This window comes from Gadus macrocephalus, chromosome 15 (assembly GCF_031168955.1).
Source record: "Gadus macrocephalus chromosome 15, ASM3116895v1".
Classification (NCBI taxonomy): domain Eukaryota; kingdom Metazoa; phylum Chordata; class Actinopteri; order Gadiformes; family Gadidae; genus Gadus; species Gadus macrocephalus.
The window spans coordinates 278209-296223 of NC_082396.1; the positions used below are offsets into that span (position 1 = coordinate 278209).

The 18015-nt window shown below is 49.0% G+C and overlaps 1 protein-coding gene across 2 annotated transcripts; it reads right to left on the bottom strand.

Annotated features, from left to right (window-relative positions):
* Window positions 1-246: 246 nt before the first annotated feature.
* Window positions 247-17681, bottom strand: slit1a (slit homolog 1a (Drosophila)). 2 transcript variants are annotated; one of them, XM_060072844.1, is made up of 13 exons: window positions 17524-17681; window positions 15526-15689; window positions 15279-15403; window positions 15048-15145; window positions 14693-14832; window positions 12933-13026; window positions 12452-12589; window positions 10501-10729; window positions 9864-9994; window positions 6452-6606; window positions 5216-5504; window positions 4364-4575; window positions 247-3899 (listed from the first exon to the last, which is right to left on the bottom strand). In XM_060072844.1, the coding sequence occupies exons 3-13, from the start codon at window positions 15315-15317 to the stop codon at window positions 3661-3663; spliced, it is 1764 nt and encodes a 587-aa protein (XP_059928827.1). In that variant the 5' UTR covers window positions 15318-15403; window positions 15526-15689; window positions 17524-17681; the 3' UTR covers window positions 247-3660. The 2 variants fall into 2 exon arrangements, with proteins under 2 accessions (XP_059928827.1, XP_059928825.1); XM_060072842.1 differs by having other exon boundaries at window positions 6416-6606.
* Window positions 17682-18015: the final 334 nt, after the last annotated feature.

Below are 18015 nucleotides of genomic sequence, written 5' to 3' on the forward strand. Positions count from 1 at the left end.
TATTTTAGATACATTTTAAATTGAAATTGGTTTAAGATCATTTAAATTAATTTTTTGGGATAAATATGTTATCTGTCTGACGGTTGCATTGGATAACAACCCTAATGACTTCTGTTTGCTGCAATTCTAAATGATTGTAATTGATTCAGTACTTTCGATTAAGATACTTGTTAAGCAATGAAGTTATTGTAGGACTACTCCACACCCAACATACACAAAACAATTCATGAGGCAAACGACAACGCATTTAAAAGCACACACATTAAAGTTTAATGAATGAAAAGAGTGGGGATTTGGTAAACATTTGTTGGTGGCACTACATACATTCAGCATTATTGGGAGTTTCTCAGTTCAATTCCACCATTATACAAAAAAAAAAAAAAAAACACTTGATCGGCAGGGTGGTGCCCAACCAGATAACATATCTTCGATTTCGCACCAGTTCATTACAACAGATACATTGTGCCTTTCTTTTTTATTATCATTGACAAATACAGTTCCCTAAGATGGAAGATATAAACTTGGAGCTTCCGGTCGCCTGACCTGAAAACTGAATTACATCTCAACATAGCACAAGTACCACTAAGATGGCCACCGACAGAGGACACGTCTACTCTCACCAGTAGACCTCAGTGTAACAGGAAGAGTAGGGGTGGGGGGAGGAGACACAAAGGATAAAGCCACACCCAACACAACGTGGACCTTCTCCCTGTGAAGATGTACCCAATCTGAGGACGACAGTGACTGCTCAACCAGTATCCTTCACTAGATCCCCTCTGGAGCTAGGCCTATTGTTCACCACCGGCGTCACATAATAACCTAGTGTAAAAGCAAGCAGACATTTTGGAAAAGGTTATTTAGCGAAGCTTTCTGGAGTGGACATCTAGGAAAGACCTTGAACTGGTTCAGATCTGTTAGCTTTTCACACTTTAGGAAGAGATTAGACATTTAGGCCGGCGACTTGTATGACCGTGCCTACGCTTTCCTTATGATGAACCGCCAACGTACAGAATAAATTGCAATGGATGTATCTTACATTGGAAACTAAACAGCTAATAGTTTAACCACTTTATGAATAAGCATAGGTCATATTTATACATATTTATACATTCAGGTGTAACTGTTTTGTTCACTTTAAAATGGCACACATATCTTCTTTAATTTGTGTATCCTGTAGCCAGGTAATGTTGATAGAAATACCAACAGACAGAGCCTCCTAACCTCTCAGTAGTTGGTTACAAGTTTTTTAAACATTTAGCGGATGACAAACCGAATCCTTGATCAATGTCCCCGTGGCCAACTCATAGTGCGTCTTATTTCTACTGGCTTGACCAAAGCTTATGATCAGTTGAATTCTGTCAAACAAAAATGCCACAGTTTTAAAAGTTGAAATGATAGAAATGCAACCCAAATAATAAGCAAAACAAAAATAAAAAAACAATCAAAAGAATCTGGAGCCTATAAAGTCTGTTTTCACGTGAGTTACGGAATTTCCTGTGGAAATACAAATCAATGGAAATGGGGCCACTTCTACCTTTATTGATAGCTCTGCCTCAGCAGCAACAGGGAATGTCTGAGCCAGACAAGGTGAAACACTGCAGTAAGTTACAAATACCTTACATTTAATCCTCTTTTTTTTTTTTGCAAAATTATCTTTGTTTTGTATTCCTTTTAACTTTTTTTCTTTTAAACTTTATTGAAAATATCTGAAAGTCAGCAGCATGAATGCCTTTTACTTTCTACAGGAAAGAGCCTTTAGATGAAATAAATAAAATAAAAAACACTCACGGAATTAGATGTAATATTCACATGGAAGACAACATATACAATATTAAACATATTTCTAAATCAATACTGCCTCCTACACAACAAGGCCAACCAAATGTGTTTACTTATTTATTTTGGCCGATTACTAATTAGCTTGTTTGAGGAAATGAAATTAACATATAAAAACACCATGGAACCAAATAATGCCATTAATAGTTCCATAGCTTCCAAAAAACACAGACTCACTCCTTAAACATAGAAAAATACTATACCAAAATGAAATACAAATATATATGTATATATATTAGAATCTGTTAGGCATTTTTGTATAAAGTGGTGGGGCTAAAGGAGTTAGGTTACATCACAGAACAAAACAAAAAGTAACACAAATCAATATAAGAAATAACACAAAACAAAACAAAATCTGCAATCTTTTGCTTTGTAATTACATGATATTAAGAAGCTCTACATATTCATTGTCAAACTCATCTCCACACATGCAACAGTTTGCACAAGTTTAATACTGCAGGCATGGGGGGGGGACTAGACTACCTCCTGCTTGGAAGGGGGGGGCAGATTATGCAAATCATCCTAACCCTGAGGCAATGCATGCTGGGAAACTGAATACCACCGGGCACTGGCCGCTCTGATGGGTGTGGAGATGAACAGATTTCATTTGTGACAAAACCAATCTGCGCACTGGATGTGTGTGTGTGTGTGTGTGTGTGTGTGTGTGTGTGTGTGTGTGTGTGTGTGTGTGTGTGTGTGTGTGTGTGTGTGTGTGTGTGTGTGTGTGTGTGTGTGTGTGTGTGTGTGTGTGTGTGTGTGTGTGTCCATGCACTTTGGAGGGGGTCTATGACTGTAGTGCTCAGTGCTGCTAGTCAGTGCCGTCTAGTCTTAGTTATGGAGTCTCTATGCAAGGTGGCTCACAGTACAACTGTGACACCCAAACACCTGCCGCTCTAAGTCTGAATATATATATATATATATATATATATATATATATATATATATATATATATGCGTATATCCCAACTGGATGATGTGCCGGCTCCAACCCTACCTGTTCCATTCTCCATATGCAATGTGTTAATGAATGAGCGGCCAGAGATCCCCGCCTACCCTCAGAGCGACGTGCTGAACCTGACCCGGGCAGCCCAGTCCAGCGAGGCCCAGCCAAGCTCCGCCTCCAGCTTCACCAAGTCATGCAGTCCAGCTCCTCTGCTCATTCATCCCTCGCTCTCTCTCCGTCTGTCTCTCTCTCTTCACCTTTGTGTCCGCTTACGGTCATATCTGTGCCGTTCTGACATCGGTTGCCAGTCTGGCGGCCCTTGTCCCAACTGCCTCTAGAAAGTTCAGATGGTGAACAGGTGGCTCAGTGGCTCCAACACCGACCTGACACACCTGGGGTGGATGGACGGATGGATGGATGGATGGCTTGATGGATGGATGGGGGTGTCACACTGGGGGTGTTTGGGGTATCGGAGGGGACACCTCACTGAACGCTTCAGCAACACCTTGGAAATCTGTGGATCCTTTTGGAGCAACGTCGAAGGTACAACGGGTTCTGTTGGGGATTTTTTCTCTTCTTCTTTTTGGACGTTGAGAAGTTGCTGTTGTGCTTCTCCCCGTGTCACTGTAGGTCTACATCCTTGGACCATGGACGGGAATGTCCTATTTTACAAACATCGTTGTCCATAATATATAGATAGAGGGTTTTATATATTTTTTTCTTTATACTTTCTGTCTCGCTCTCTTTCCTCCAGTCCACTCTCCTCCTCCTCCTTCCTTCTCTTCCAGTCTTCCACCCAGCGCAGCTACAGCGGTGGTGGGGGGGTGACGGACGCAGGGTGGATGGGGTCAGGGGGGCGGGGGGGGGAGCTGCGGCCCCCGCTACATGCAGCCAGCGCAGCCGCACTTGATGGTCTTCTCCACCTCCTCGCTGAAGGAGGTGCCGTCGCTGCACTCGAAGGTGTATTTCCGGCGCTTCATGCGCTGGCTGGCGCAGCACGCCCCGGCGTCGCACGCCCCGCTGCACTCCACCCAGGACACCGTGCGCGTGGTCTGGCAGATGGCGTAGCCCCGCTGCACCTGGTAGAAGTCCCGCATGGGCTCTCCTCGGCACTCGGACTCTGGGGGAACGTGGACGGGGAGGGTTAGTCAGTACTGCAGAAAGCCGCTCGGTCAGTACGATGATTTAATTTGTGACAAACCAATCTGACAACGAGACTGTGTGTGTGCGTGTGCGTGTGCGTGTGCGCGTGTCCAAGCACTTTGGAGGGGGTCTATGACTGTAGTTCAATGTTAAGTGGGTAAAAACTAGTGGAAGTAGAGGCAAGCTGGGGCTGCAAACATTTTCAGAGCTAGAAATGGGGTCAGGGAACAAAAAAGTTTACTTCAATTACTATTTAATCATTGGAAGCGACTACAAGTTGACACAGATACAGCTCCTTTAGGAGCAGGAACGGTTAGGGCATCTTTACTCAGGGCTGCCTAAGCTGAGGAAATCTTTTTGGAGCAAAACCAGAACATTTCAGCTGGGAAAAACCCATGCCTACCTTTCAGCCCTACCAACGCCTAACAACTGAAACCAAACCTGCATCGCACAGCTCTCCGGTGTAGCCGCTCTCACAGTGGCAGTAGGCGTCTCCCGTGTCCGAGATCTGGCAGCGGCCATGCTTGCAGCTCAGGCGGCGGCAGGGGTTGAACAGCTCCCCCTGCTGGTTGCACAGGGTGCCGTGATAACCCTCGGAGCATTCGCAGTGATACGTCTGGCCGACCGAGGGGATGCACTTTCCATGGACACACCTGGCAAGGAGCAAGACGCAGTTTAGTATACGAGACCACGACACGGTACCTCAAATTGTACTTTTTCTTTTTTATTCACATTTATGGACTAATATATATATTTATGGACTAATATATATATTTATGGACTAATATATATATATATATATATATATATATATATATATATTTATGGACTAATATATATATATATATATATATATATATATATATATATATATATATATATATATATATATATATATATATATATATATATATATATATATATATATATATATATATATATATATATATATATATATATATATATATATATATATATATATATATATATATATACATACATACATACATACATACATACATACATACATACATACATACATACATACATACATACATACATACATACATACATACATACATACATACATACATACATACATACATACATACATACATACATACATACATACATACATACATACATACATACATACATACATACATACATATATATATATATATATATATAATTAGTGCTTAAACGCGTTTAACTGACAGCACTAATATATCTATATCTATATATATCTATATTATATGGGAGCTATCCTACACTTTGAAAGCGGTGCCTTACTTGCTCCCCAGGCAGGGGTTGGCGGCGACCTGGTCGCAGTGGGGTCCGCTCCAGCCAGGCTGGCAGTGGCACACGGGCCCCTGGGCTCCGTCGGGCTGGCAGATCCCGTGCAGACAGTAGATCTTCCTGCAGGGCTCGCAGCCGGGCACCACGCCCGGCTTCATCTGGGTCTTGGTGAAGTCCTGCAGCTCGTTGTTGATGTACAGGTTCTGGATGCAGCCGTGGAAACTGGAGCCGTTCTGGATCTGCCAGAGACGGAACGCCGCGGAGGGGCCTTCCACGGGCATCCCTGGGGGGGGGAGGACGGTTAGAGGGGGGAGGCGGAGAGCCGGGGCGACAGACACACAGCGGACGGACACAGGGCTGATATGGGTTTAATGGAGGAAGGAGCTTCAAGAGGATGTGCGTCCCAACGGGGAGAGTCTGATTCTGAATTAAATACACCGTTGTTATGGTTATTATAGTTGGATTGAAATTTGGGCCACATCGTTGAAAGAGAGGACAACAGGAAGGACACGGATTGGTCATGGATGTTGTGTATGGTTACTATAGCAAGAACAAGACGTCACGTCACATCACAGAACCAAAACCACAGCTGTCTGAACTCCTCCAGTCCTCCTGATGTCAACTTTTATTTGATTGAATATTGAATTATCTTTCCAAACTCCACTGGAGCCATGGGGGTTCTATATATATTGCATAGGTTGTTTTATCTTTCTATTTTATCTCAGGAGAATCAGGCTGTGATATTTCACATCAAACGACATAATACATGGAGTCACACTGGCATGCATACGAAACATGTTTGAGGTGGAGGACTGTGTCTGCTAGTTCATATATCAGCCACCAGGGGGCACTCTTTGACCGCTAGCGGCATCTGTGCATCCGTGGATTCATATTTGCATCGATAGGGTAAATGATCTAAGCTCAAAATGTGTAATTTTCCCTTAAACGTAAACGTGTTGGTGGTAGTTCTGTGAACAGGCCTGGCCGTTATGTGTTGGTGTAATCGATGATTAACGTTGGTTCTAACAAACACAGTCATGATGGGGGTGATGGGGGCACTGGAGTGGGGGGGGGGTGATGGGGGCACTGGGCTGGGGGGGTGATGGGGGGACTGGGCTGGGGGGGGGGTTATCAGGGCGGGGTTGCGGTGGTAACGAGGCGAGGGGGGGGTAGAGTGTAGTAAGTTCAGAGTGCCTGCGGAGGAGGGGGTGGTGTGGTGAGGGCCCCTACCCCCCACGTAGAGCGGGGCCTCCCCAGTGAGGGGGCGCGCCGCCCGGAAGCTGTCCATGGAGGTGGGGAGACCCCCGTCGATGGACAGGTTCACCATCTGCTCGAAGGTCACCAGCTCCACCGTGTGGAACCGCCCGTCGTTGATGGTCTCAGTGCTGGGGGGGGACGGGACGTTAAGAACCGTTAACACTAAGAACAGAACTCAGAGAACACTAAGAACAGAACTCAGAGAACACTAAGAACAGAACTCAGAGAACACTAAGAACAGAACTCAGAGAACACTAAGAACAGAACTCAGAGAACACTAAGAACCAGAACTCAGAGAACTCTAAGAACCAGAACTCAGAGAACACTAAGAACAGAACTCAGAGAACACTAAGAACAGAACTCAGAGAACACTAAGAACCAGAACTCAGAGAACACTAAGAACCAGAACACAGAGAACACTAAGAACAGAACTCAGAGAACACTAAGAACAGAACTCAGAGAACACTAAGAACAGAACTCAGAGAACACTAAGAACAGAACTCAGAGAACTCTAAGAACAGAACTCAGAGAACACTAAGAACAGAACTCAGAGAACTCTAAGAACCAGAACTCAGAGAACACTAAGAACCAGAACTCAGAGAACACTAAGAACAGAACTCAGAGAACACTAAGAACAGAACTCAGAGAACACTAAGAACCAGAACTCAGAGAACACTAAGAACAGAACTCAGAGAACACTAAGAACAGAACTCAGAGAACACTAAGAACAGAACTCAGAGAACACTAAGAACAGAACTCAGAGAACACTAAGAACCAGAACTCAGAGAACACTAAGAACAGAACTCAGAGAACACTAAGAACAGAACTCAGAGAACACTAAGAACAGAACTCAGAGAACACTAAGAACCAGAACTCAGAGAACACTAAGAACCAGAAGTCAGAGAACTCTAAGAACCAGAACTCAGAGAACACTAAGAACCAGAACTCAGAGAACACTAAGAACAGAACTCAGAGAACACTAAGAACAGAACTCAGAGAACACTAAGAACCAGAACTCAGAGAACACTAAGAACCAGAACTCAGAGAACACTAAGAACAGAACTCAGAGAACACTAAGAACAGAACTCAGAGAACACTAAGAACAGAACTCAGAGAACTCTAAGAACAGAACTCAGAGAACACTAAGAACAGAACTCAGAGAACTCTAAGAACCAGAACTCAGAGAACACTAAGAACCAGAACTCAGAGAACACTAAGAACAGAACTCAGAGAACACTAAGAACAGAACTCAGAGAACTCTAAGAACAGAACTCAGAGAACACTAAGAACAGAACTCAGAGAACTCTAAGAACCAGAACTCAGAGAACACTAAGAACCAGAACTCAGAGAACACTAAGAACCAGAACTCAGAGAACACTAAGAACAGAACTCAGAGAACACTAAGAACAGAACTCAGAGAACACTAAGAACCAGAACTCAGAGAACACTAAGAACAGAACTCAGAGAACACTAAGAACAGAACTCAGAGAACACTAAGAACAGAACTCAGAGAACACTAAGAACCAGAACTCAGAGAACACTAAGAACAGAACTCAGAGAACACTAAGAACAAAACTCAGAGAACACTAAGAACCAGAACTCAGAGAACACTAAGAACCAGAACTCAGAGAACACTAAGAACAGAACTCAGAGAACACTAAGAAACAGAACTCAGAGAACACTAAGAACCAGAACTCAGAGAACACTAAGAACAGAACTCAGAGAACACTAAGAACCAGAACTCAGAGAACACTAAGAACCAGAACTCAGAGAACACTAGGAACCAGAACTCAGAGAACACTAGGAACCAGAACTCAGAGAACACTAAGAACCAGAACTCAGAGAACACTAAGAACAGAACTCAGAGAACACTAAGAACCAGAACTCAGAGAACACTAAAAACCAGAACTCAGAGAACACTAAGAACCAGAACTCAGAGAACACTAAGAACCAGAACTCAGAGAACACTAAGAACCAGAACTCAGAGAACACTAAGAACAGAACTCAGAGAACACTAAGAACAGAACTCAGAGAACACTAAGAACCAGAACTCAGAGAACACTAAGAACCAGAACTCAGAGAACACTAAGAACCAGAACTCAGAGAACACAAAGAACCAGAACTCAGAGAACACTAAGAACCAGAACTCAGAGAACACTAAGAACCAGAACTCAGAGAACACTAAGAACCAGAACTCAGAGAACACTAAGAACAGAACTCAGAGAACACTATGAACAGAACTCAGAGAACACTAAGAACCAGAACTCAGAGAACACTAAGAACCAGAACTCAGAGAACACTAAGAACCAGAACTCAGAGAACACTAAGAACAGAACTCAGAGAACACTAAGAACCAGAACTCAGAGAACACTAAGAACCAGAACTCAGAGAACACTAAGAACCAGAACTCAGAGAACACTAAGAACAGAACTCAGAGAACACTAAGAACCAGAACTCAGAGAACACTAAGAACCAGAACTCAGAGAACACTAAGAACCAGAACTCAGAGAACACTAAGAACCAGAACTCAGAGAACACTAAGAACCAGAACTCAGAGAACACTAAGAACCAGAACTCAGAGAACACTAAGAACCAGAACTCAGAGAACACTAAGAACAGAACTCAGAGAACTCTAAGAACCAGAACTCAGAGAACACTAAGAACCAGAACTCAGAGAACACTAAGAACCAGAACTCAGAGAACACTAAGAACCAGAACTCAGAGAACACTAAGACCGCTAACTCTAAGAACCAGAACTCAGAGAACACGAAGAACGGAACTCAGAGAACACTTAGACCGTTAACACTAAGAACCAGAACTCAGAGAACACGAAGAACGGAACTCAGAGAACACTTAGACCGTTAACTCTAAGAACCAGAACTCAGAGACCGTTGGAGAGCAGCCCCTAGGAGCAGTGGCTCTGACAGGGCGGTGTTCAGTCATCTGGCGGACGCTTTATCCAGAGCTACAGCTACACATCATGAAGGAGCGGGGGGGTAAGGAAGGCTTCTACCACACGGAGGCCGAGGAGGTCAGGGTGAGGGTTAGAGGTATGGGGGTAACCCTAACCCTAGAGGTATGGGGGTAACCCTAACCCTAGAGGTATGGGGGTAACCCTAACCCTAACCCTAGAGGTATGGGGGTAACCCTAACCCTAGAGGTATGGGGGTAACCCTAACCCTAACCCTAGAGGTATGGGGGTAACCCTAACCCTAACCCTAGAGGTATGGGGGTAACCCTAACCCTAACCCTAGAGGTATGGGGGTAACCCTAACCCTAACCCTAGAGGTATGGGGGTAACCCTAACCCTAACCCTAGAGGTATGGGGGTAACCCTAACCCTAACCCTAGGCCGCCCCCCCCCCAGAGCTCCTGCCCGTCCGTACCTGTAGATGGCGTGACCTGGCTGGCTGCCTGGGTCGTAGCTGACCTTGACGTGACCTTGGAACAGCTCCACGGCGATGTGGTCGTTGTCTCCGTTGTAGAGCAGGATGCCATTCTCCTCCGCCGTGGAGACCTGGCATCACAAGGTCACCTCAATGTCATATGTGCACGCTACATTGGTTATTGCTCATTTATGTACAAATCAATACCTGCATGCGCTGACACACACACACACACACACACACACACACACACACACACACACACACACACACACACACACATCTCACTGACATGAAACAAAAACAAACAAAGTCACACACAAAACAGACAAACATACACACACACACACAACCAACACACAGACATTCAACAAAAACAAACAAAGTCACACACACAAAACACACAAACACACAGACACACACACACAGAAACACACAACGAACACACACACACACACAAACACACAAAAGAAAAAACACACACACAAAACTAAAACAAACAAACACACACACAAAACACACAAACACATACACGTCTATAGACACACAAACACACACACACACACACACACACACACACACACACACACACACACACACACACACACACCCCAGCCCCCCAGGTGTGTGTGCCCACCTGCAGCGTGATGTTGGCCTGCGGCCAGTTCTTGAGGTCGGACAGCAGCAGGTACGAGTCCCGGTCTATGAAGTTGACGCTGACGAGCTTCTCGCAGCGCGGGCCGCCGAACCCGGGCAGGCACTGGCAGAGGGCGCGTCCCCCCCGCTCCACGCAGGGCGCCCCGTTCTGGCAGTCGGCCAGCTCGCACAGCGACCGCGCCGACGGGGGCGCCTCGCACAGCTGACCGCTGCCGGGGCGAGAGGGTTAGTTAGTGACCGCTGCCGGGGCGAGAGGGTTAGTTAGTGACCGCTGCCGGGGCGAGAGGGTTAGTTAGTGACCGCTGGGGTGAGGGGGTTAGTGAGTGACCGGTGGGGCGAGAGGGTTAGTTAGTGACCGCTGGGGTGAGAGGGTTAGTTAGTGACCGCTGGGGCGAGAGGGTTAGTTAGTGACCGCTGGGGTGAGAGGGTTAGTTAGTGACCGCTGCCGGGGCGAGAGGGTTAGTTAGTGACCTCTGCCGGGGCGAGAGGGTTAGTTAGTGACCGCTGGGGCGAGAGGGTTAGTTAGTGACCGCTGGGGTGAGAGGGTTAGTTAGTGACCGCTGGGGTGAGAGGGTTAGTTAGTGACCGCTGGGGTGAGAGGGTTAGTTAGTGACCGCTGCCGGGGCGAGAGGGTTAGTTAGTGACCGCTGCCGGGGCGAGAGGGTTAGTTAGTGACCGCTGCCGGGGCGAGAGGGTTAGTTAGTGACCGCTGGGGCGAGAGGGTTAGTTAGTGACCGCTGGGGCGAGAGGGTTAGTTAGTGACCGCTGGGGTGAGAGGGTTAGTTAGTGACCGCTGGGGCGAGAGGGTTAGTTAGTGAACGCTGGGGCGAGAGGGTTAGTTAGTGACCGCTGGGGCGAGAGGGTTAGTTAGTGACCGCTGCCGGGGCGAGAGGGTTAGTTAGTGACCGCTGGGGTGAGGGGGTTAGTTAGTGACCGCTGGGGTGAGAGGGTTAGTTAGTGACCGCTGGGGTGAGAGGGTTAGTTAGTGACCGCTGGGGTGAGAGGGTTAGTTAGTGACCGCTGGGGTGAGAGGGTTAGTGAGTGACCGCTGGGGTGAGGGGGTTAGTTAGTGACCGCTGGGGCGAGAGGGTTAGTTAGTGACCGCTGGGGTGAGGGGGTTGGTTAGTGACCGCTGGGGTGAGAGGGTTAGTTAGTGACCGCTGGGGCGAGAGGGTTAGTTAGTGAACGCTGGGGCGAGAGGGTTAGTTAGTGACCGCTGGGGTGAGAGGGTTAGTTAGTGACCGCTGGGGTGAGAGGGTTAGTTAGTGACCGCTGGGGTGAGAGGGTTAGTTAGTGACCGCTGGGGTGAGAGGGTTAGTTAGTGACCGCTGGGGCGAGAGGGTTAGTTAGTGACCGCTGGGGTGAGAGGGTTAGTTAGTGACCGCTGGGGTGAGGGGGTTGGTTAGTGACCGCTGGGGTGAGAGGGTTAGTTAGTGACCGCTGGGGTGAGAGGGTTAGTTAGTGACCGCTGGGGCGAGGGGGTTAGTTAGTGACCGCATCAGGGGTAGAGGAACAGCGCGGTACGCTTAGTAACCGGTAGGTTAGAGGACGGGCTGGAGGCTTCGTGACAGCAGGTCGCGGTGATCATAGCGCTAGAAAAGACACGCCTACCTCTGTATTGCTTTTAACAGAAGGTCAGATAGTGAAGATAAGATGACCCACGTAATGCTCTCACCTGAAGACTCCTCCAGGGGAGATGAATTGAGGTGCATTACTGACGGAGGCTGAGAAGGTATCTTTGGCTGGCTGGGTGGCAAAACCCACCGACACGCAAACCATGCATCACTGGCAGCGACAAAGGTTCGATCCCAAACAGCAGTCCTATGAGTTGTCATTTCCTGACCCATTTCGGGTGTCTTCCCTCCCCCGTCATACCTTCGCCCACTCTGACCCCCGGAGGAGAGGTGAACGCCCGGTGACTGTGTGCTCACCTGTAGCCATCGGGGCAGAGGCAGGAGTAGCCGTTGAACTCGTCCAGGCACTGGGCGCCGTTCAGGCAGCGGTGCTCGCTGCAGTCATCGTAGTCCACGCTGCAGTCGTCGCCAACGTAGCCAGGAGTGCACACACACCTACGGTACGGGAGGGGGAGAGGGTGTGACCCACCGGGACCCTGCTGGGGCATCGCCCCCCCAACCCCCCCACCGGCAGCAACATGAACATGAACCGTGGCCTTTGTTTGGAGAGCGATCGATTCTTTAGCTTGTATTCATAAGGAGTGATTGTATTAGCAGGCCTATGTTGGGACACGGCTGGCTCCATCGATCTGCGTAGCTATAAGAGAAATTATATTTCATTCTTGGTTGCTAGGCAACTAGGCTGGCGATACGGCCCATCAAGCGACTTCTTGTGGGGCCCCCACTTTGACACCCCCTTTCTAATCCACCTGCGGACCCGGACTGCGTGCTCACTCACTTGGGCCCCGCCGAGGTGATGAGGCAGGTAGACTGGTGCTTACAGGGACTCCGACCGGGGGCGCAGACGTCCTCCATCTCCTCACACATGTCCCCTGCACGGACACATCCACCATGAGGTCATTACAGACACATCCACCATGAGGTCATTACAGACACATCCACCATGAGGTCATCAGCACAGACACATCCACCATGAGGTCATTACAGACACATCCACCATGAGGTCATTACAGACACATCCACCATGAGGTCATCAGCACAGACACATCCACCATGAGGTCATTACAGACACATCCACCATGAGGTCATCAGCACAGACACATCCACCATGAGGTCATCGACACACAGACACATCCACCATGAGGTCATCAGCACAGACACATCCACCATGAGGTCATCAGCCCAGACACATCCACCATGAGGTCATTACAGACACATCCACCATGAGGTCATCAGCACAGACACATCCACCATGAGGTCATCAGCACAGACACATCCACCATGAGGTCATCGACACACAGACACATCCACCATGAGGTCATCAGCACAGACACATCCACCATGAGGTCATCAGCACAGACACATCCACCATGAGGTCATTACAGACACATCCACCATGAGGTCATCAGCACAGACACATCCACCATGAGGTCATCAGCACAGACACATCCACCATGAGGTCATCAGCACAGACACATCCACCATGAGGTCATCGACACACAGACACATCCACCATGAGGTCATCAGCACAGACACATCCACCATGAGGTCATCAGCACAGACACATCCACCATGAGGTCATCAGCACAGACACATCCACCATGAGGTCATCAGCACGGACACATCCACCATGAGGTCATCAGCACGGACACATCCACCATGAGGTCATCAGCACAGACACATCCACCATGAGGTCATCGACACACAGACACATCCACCATGAGGTCATCAGCACAGACACATCCACCATGAGGTCATCAGCACAGACACATCCACCATGAGGTCATCATCACAGACACATCCACCATGAGGTCATCATTACAGACACATCCACCATGAGGTCATCATTACAGACACATCCACCATGAGGTCATCAGCACAGACACATCCACCATGAGGTCATCATTACAGACACATCCACCATGAGGTCATCAGCACAGACACATCCACCATGAGGTCATCAGCACAGACACATCCACCATGAGGTCATCATTACAGACACATCCACCATGAGGTCATCAGCACAGACACATCCACCATGAGGTCATCAGCACAGACACATCCACCATGAGGTCATTACAGACACATCCACCATGAGGTCATCAGCACAGACACATCCACCATGAGGTCATCAGCACAGACACATCCACCATGAGGTCATCAGCACGGACACATCCACCATGAGGTCATCATTACAGACACATCCACCATGAGGTCATCATCACAGACACATCCACCATGAGGTCATCCAGACACACAGGGGGCTCCATCCCCCTGTTTGTGCGTGCGTGCATGCGTGTGGTGTGTGTCTGTGTGTGTGCGTGTGTGTGAGCGTGTGTGTGTGTGTGCATGTGTGTGTGTGTGTGTGGGTGTGCGTGTGGTGTGTGTCTGTGTGTGTGCATGTGTGTGTGTGCGTGGGTGTGCGTGTGGTGTGTGTCCGTGTGTGTGTGTGTGCGTGCGTGTGTGTGTGTGTGCGTGCGTGTGTGTGTGCGTGCGTGTGTGTGTGCGTGCGTGCGTGTGGGTGTGCGTGTGTGTTACCTGCGTAGTAGGGAGGACAGAGGCAGGTGTAGTTGTTGATCCCGTCAACGCACGTTGCTCCGTTCTCACAGTCGCTGTATTCGCAGTCGTCAACGTCAATTTTGCACGCAGGGCCTTCGAAACCCAGGGGGCAGGAACAGCTGAAGACACACACACACACACACACACACACACACACACACACACACACACACACACACACACACACACACACACACACACACACACACACACACACACACACACACACACACACACAGAACATTGAACTCAGTAAAGGAAAATCCATATTTCTCTCTTTAAAGACGAATTGGTTTCATCAGAAGTGTCCGATGGGAAGTGTCGTGTGGCTCACCTGAAGGCACCCTCCTCGCCCTCTTTGAGCTGGCAGGTTCCTCCGTTGGCGCAGGGGTTACTCACACAGGCGTTCAGGGGGCTCTCGCAGTTCCGGCCCTGCACAGCACAACACACAAAGAGAACGTATGATTCACACCTCTGGCGCATCTCTTGTCATGAGGCTGAAAGAAAACCTTTTTTGAAGAGGAACGCAGGTTTATATTTAGGGCGAGTATGGAGGTGTTCTGACCTTGAAGCCTGGAGGACAACTACACCTGTAAACCTCCATCAGGTCGTTGTGACAGATGCCCTGGTTCAGACACGGGTCGGACAGGCAAGGGTTGCACTTGGCCCGGATGTTGGTATCCACATCCCCTGAAGCCATTACATGAAGAAGAGCGTTACGCTATATCCTTCAGATCACAAGAATCTATCAAAAAGAAAAGAACAAAAAAACACATTTTGCTCACAAAGACATTTTGCCCCACCCCGCTTACCGTGGCACTCAAACTTCTTGGCTGGCGTGGTGAGCAGCAGCTTCCCTTCCAGTTCCTTCGGACCGGCACAGCGGGCGATGCCTGGCTCCTTGTATCCCGTCTTCACCCAGTCCGACAACCAGCGCAGGCGACAGTCGCAGTACAGCGGGTTGGCTCCGATGGCCCTGGGACAGCAGGCAAGGGAAACCAGTCACCGAAGATAACCTTACGTCAAGTTAAACATATGGTTCTATCTCTCGACTCGGGTACACCCCCTGTCATTGCGATGACCTGCCAGCAGATGGCGCTGTCTTCTTACAAACTAGCCTCACCCGCAACGTCAGTTCATATACATGAAACAAAAGGAGGAACGATTCGATATGCATCGTAATTTGGAACAAAGACTAATCAAGGCGTTATTCTTCCCGGGGGAGCCCAGACTCATCATGACGGGGGGGGGGGACAAGCGGCAGCACACACTTAAACACGTCTGTCACGGTGGTCATGAATCAATGACGCTCTGTCCTCCCCCCCCCTACCCATACCTCCCCCAGCCGCCCCCCCCCCAGCCCCCCCCTCTCTCCCGTTAAGCCCGGGCACACAGGCTCATCTGTCATACGGGGGCCAACAGACGACACCTGACATCTGCTAACATGAAGCCACTGAGTGGGCCGCCCGGTCCATCCTTCTCCTCCCTCCTTACCTCCTCCCTCCTTAGTGGACCTCCTCCCTCCATAGTGGACCTCCTCCCTCCTCACCTCCTCCCTCCTTACCTCCTCCCTCCTTAGTGGACCTCCTCCCTCCTCACCTCCTCCCTCCTTACCTCCTCCCTCCTTAGTGGACCTCCTCCCTCCATAGTGGACCTCCTCCCTCCTCACCTCCTCCCTCCTTACCTCCTCCCTCCTTAGTGGACCTCCTCCCTCCATAGTGGACCTCCTCCCTCCTCACCTCCTCCCTCCTCACCTCCTCCCTCCTTACCTCCTCCCTCCATAGTGGACCTCCTCCCTCCTTACCTCCTCCCTCCTTAGTGGACCTCCTCCCTCCATAGTGGACCTCCTCCCTCCATAGTGGACCTCCTCCCTCCTCACCTCCTCCCTCCTTACCTCCTCCCTCCTTCACTGCGCTCGTCCGATAGCACCGCTGACGCCTGGCTCACACATCGATCGGGTCTATTGATCGGGGTCTATTGATCGGGGTCTATTGATCGGGGTCTATTGATCACTCAATGTCATTGGGGGGCGGGGGGGTATCGGGAGGGGGGGGGGGGGGGGAACCTGAAGCAGTGCTGACAACAACAGAACCTTCTGTGGGGATGCGTGCTACCTACCCCCCCCCCCCCCACACACACACACACGCACGCACACACACTCTCATTCTCATATACAGACCTGCACATATATACACACTCATACAAACGTACAGACGTGAATAAACAAACACAAAAGTCCACAGACCTTGAAAACATTGGCTAATGTATGATGTCAGTGTGTCTGTGTGTCTATGTGTCTGTGTGTGTGTGTGCGTGTGTGCGTGCGTGTGCGTGTGTGTTGGTCAGAGAGCAGTGAGACACTAGCAGGTCTGTGTGTGTGTGTCTGTGTGTGTGTGTGTGTGTGTGTGTGTGCGTGAATGTGTGCGTGTGCGTGTGTGTTGGTCAGAGAGCAGTGAGACAGCAGGTCTGTGTGTGTGTGTGTGTGTGTGTGTGTGCGTGCGTGTGCGTGTGTGTTGGTCAGAGAGCAGTGAGACACTAGCAGGTCTGTGTTCCACCACAGGGCTGGGGTTGCTTTAAGGGGGCTCAGCTCATATGAAGCCCACTACAGAGCCCTACACACGGGCAACTGTACACTGCCCTACCCTGGTGGTATGGGCACCGCAGGAGGGAGATGTGTGTGTGTCTATGTGTGTCTATGTGTGTGTGTGTTGGTGTCAATGTGTGTTAGGGTCTGTACATGTGTGCATATGTTTGTGTGTGTGTGTGTGTGTGCGTGTGTGTGCGTCCACAGCCCCCCTGGTCGTACTCACAGGTGAGACAGAGAGGCCACGTCATTGAAGATGCCATCTGGGAGCTCCGAGATCTCGTTGCCGTGGAGCGACCTTGGGGATGACACAACGAAGGGTCAAAGGTTAATTGTGATGTAATACTCAGTGTGGTGTAGGGTTAGGGTTAGGGTTAGGGTTAGGGTTAGGGTAGGTTAGTGGGCTGAGGTATACCGTGGAGGTTCCCGGGTTTAGCACGTTGGAGCAGAGCGAACACAGGAGGACTGCATGAATAGTTAATCTATAGCCTGTGAGGGCGTGATAATGTGTCGGCATGTTGTGGTGCTGGAGGATGGGGGTGGGGGGGGGGGGGGGGGGGGGGGGGGTCGGACTTAATGCAGGGACATGAAACACAACCCCGGAATCACCTGACACACCCTGAGTATATGACTGTATCTCTATAGAGCCGTATGACTGTATCTCTATAGAGCCGTATGACTGTATCTCTATAGAGCCGTATGACTGTATCTATCTCTA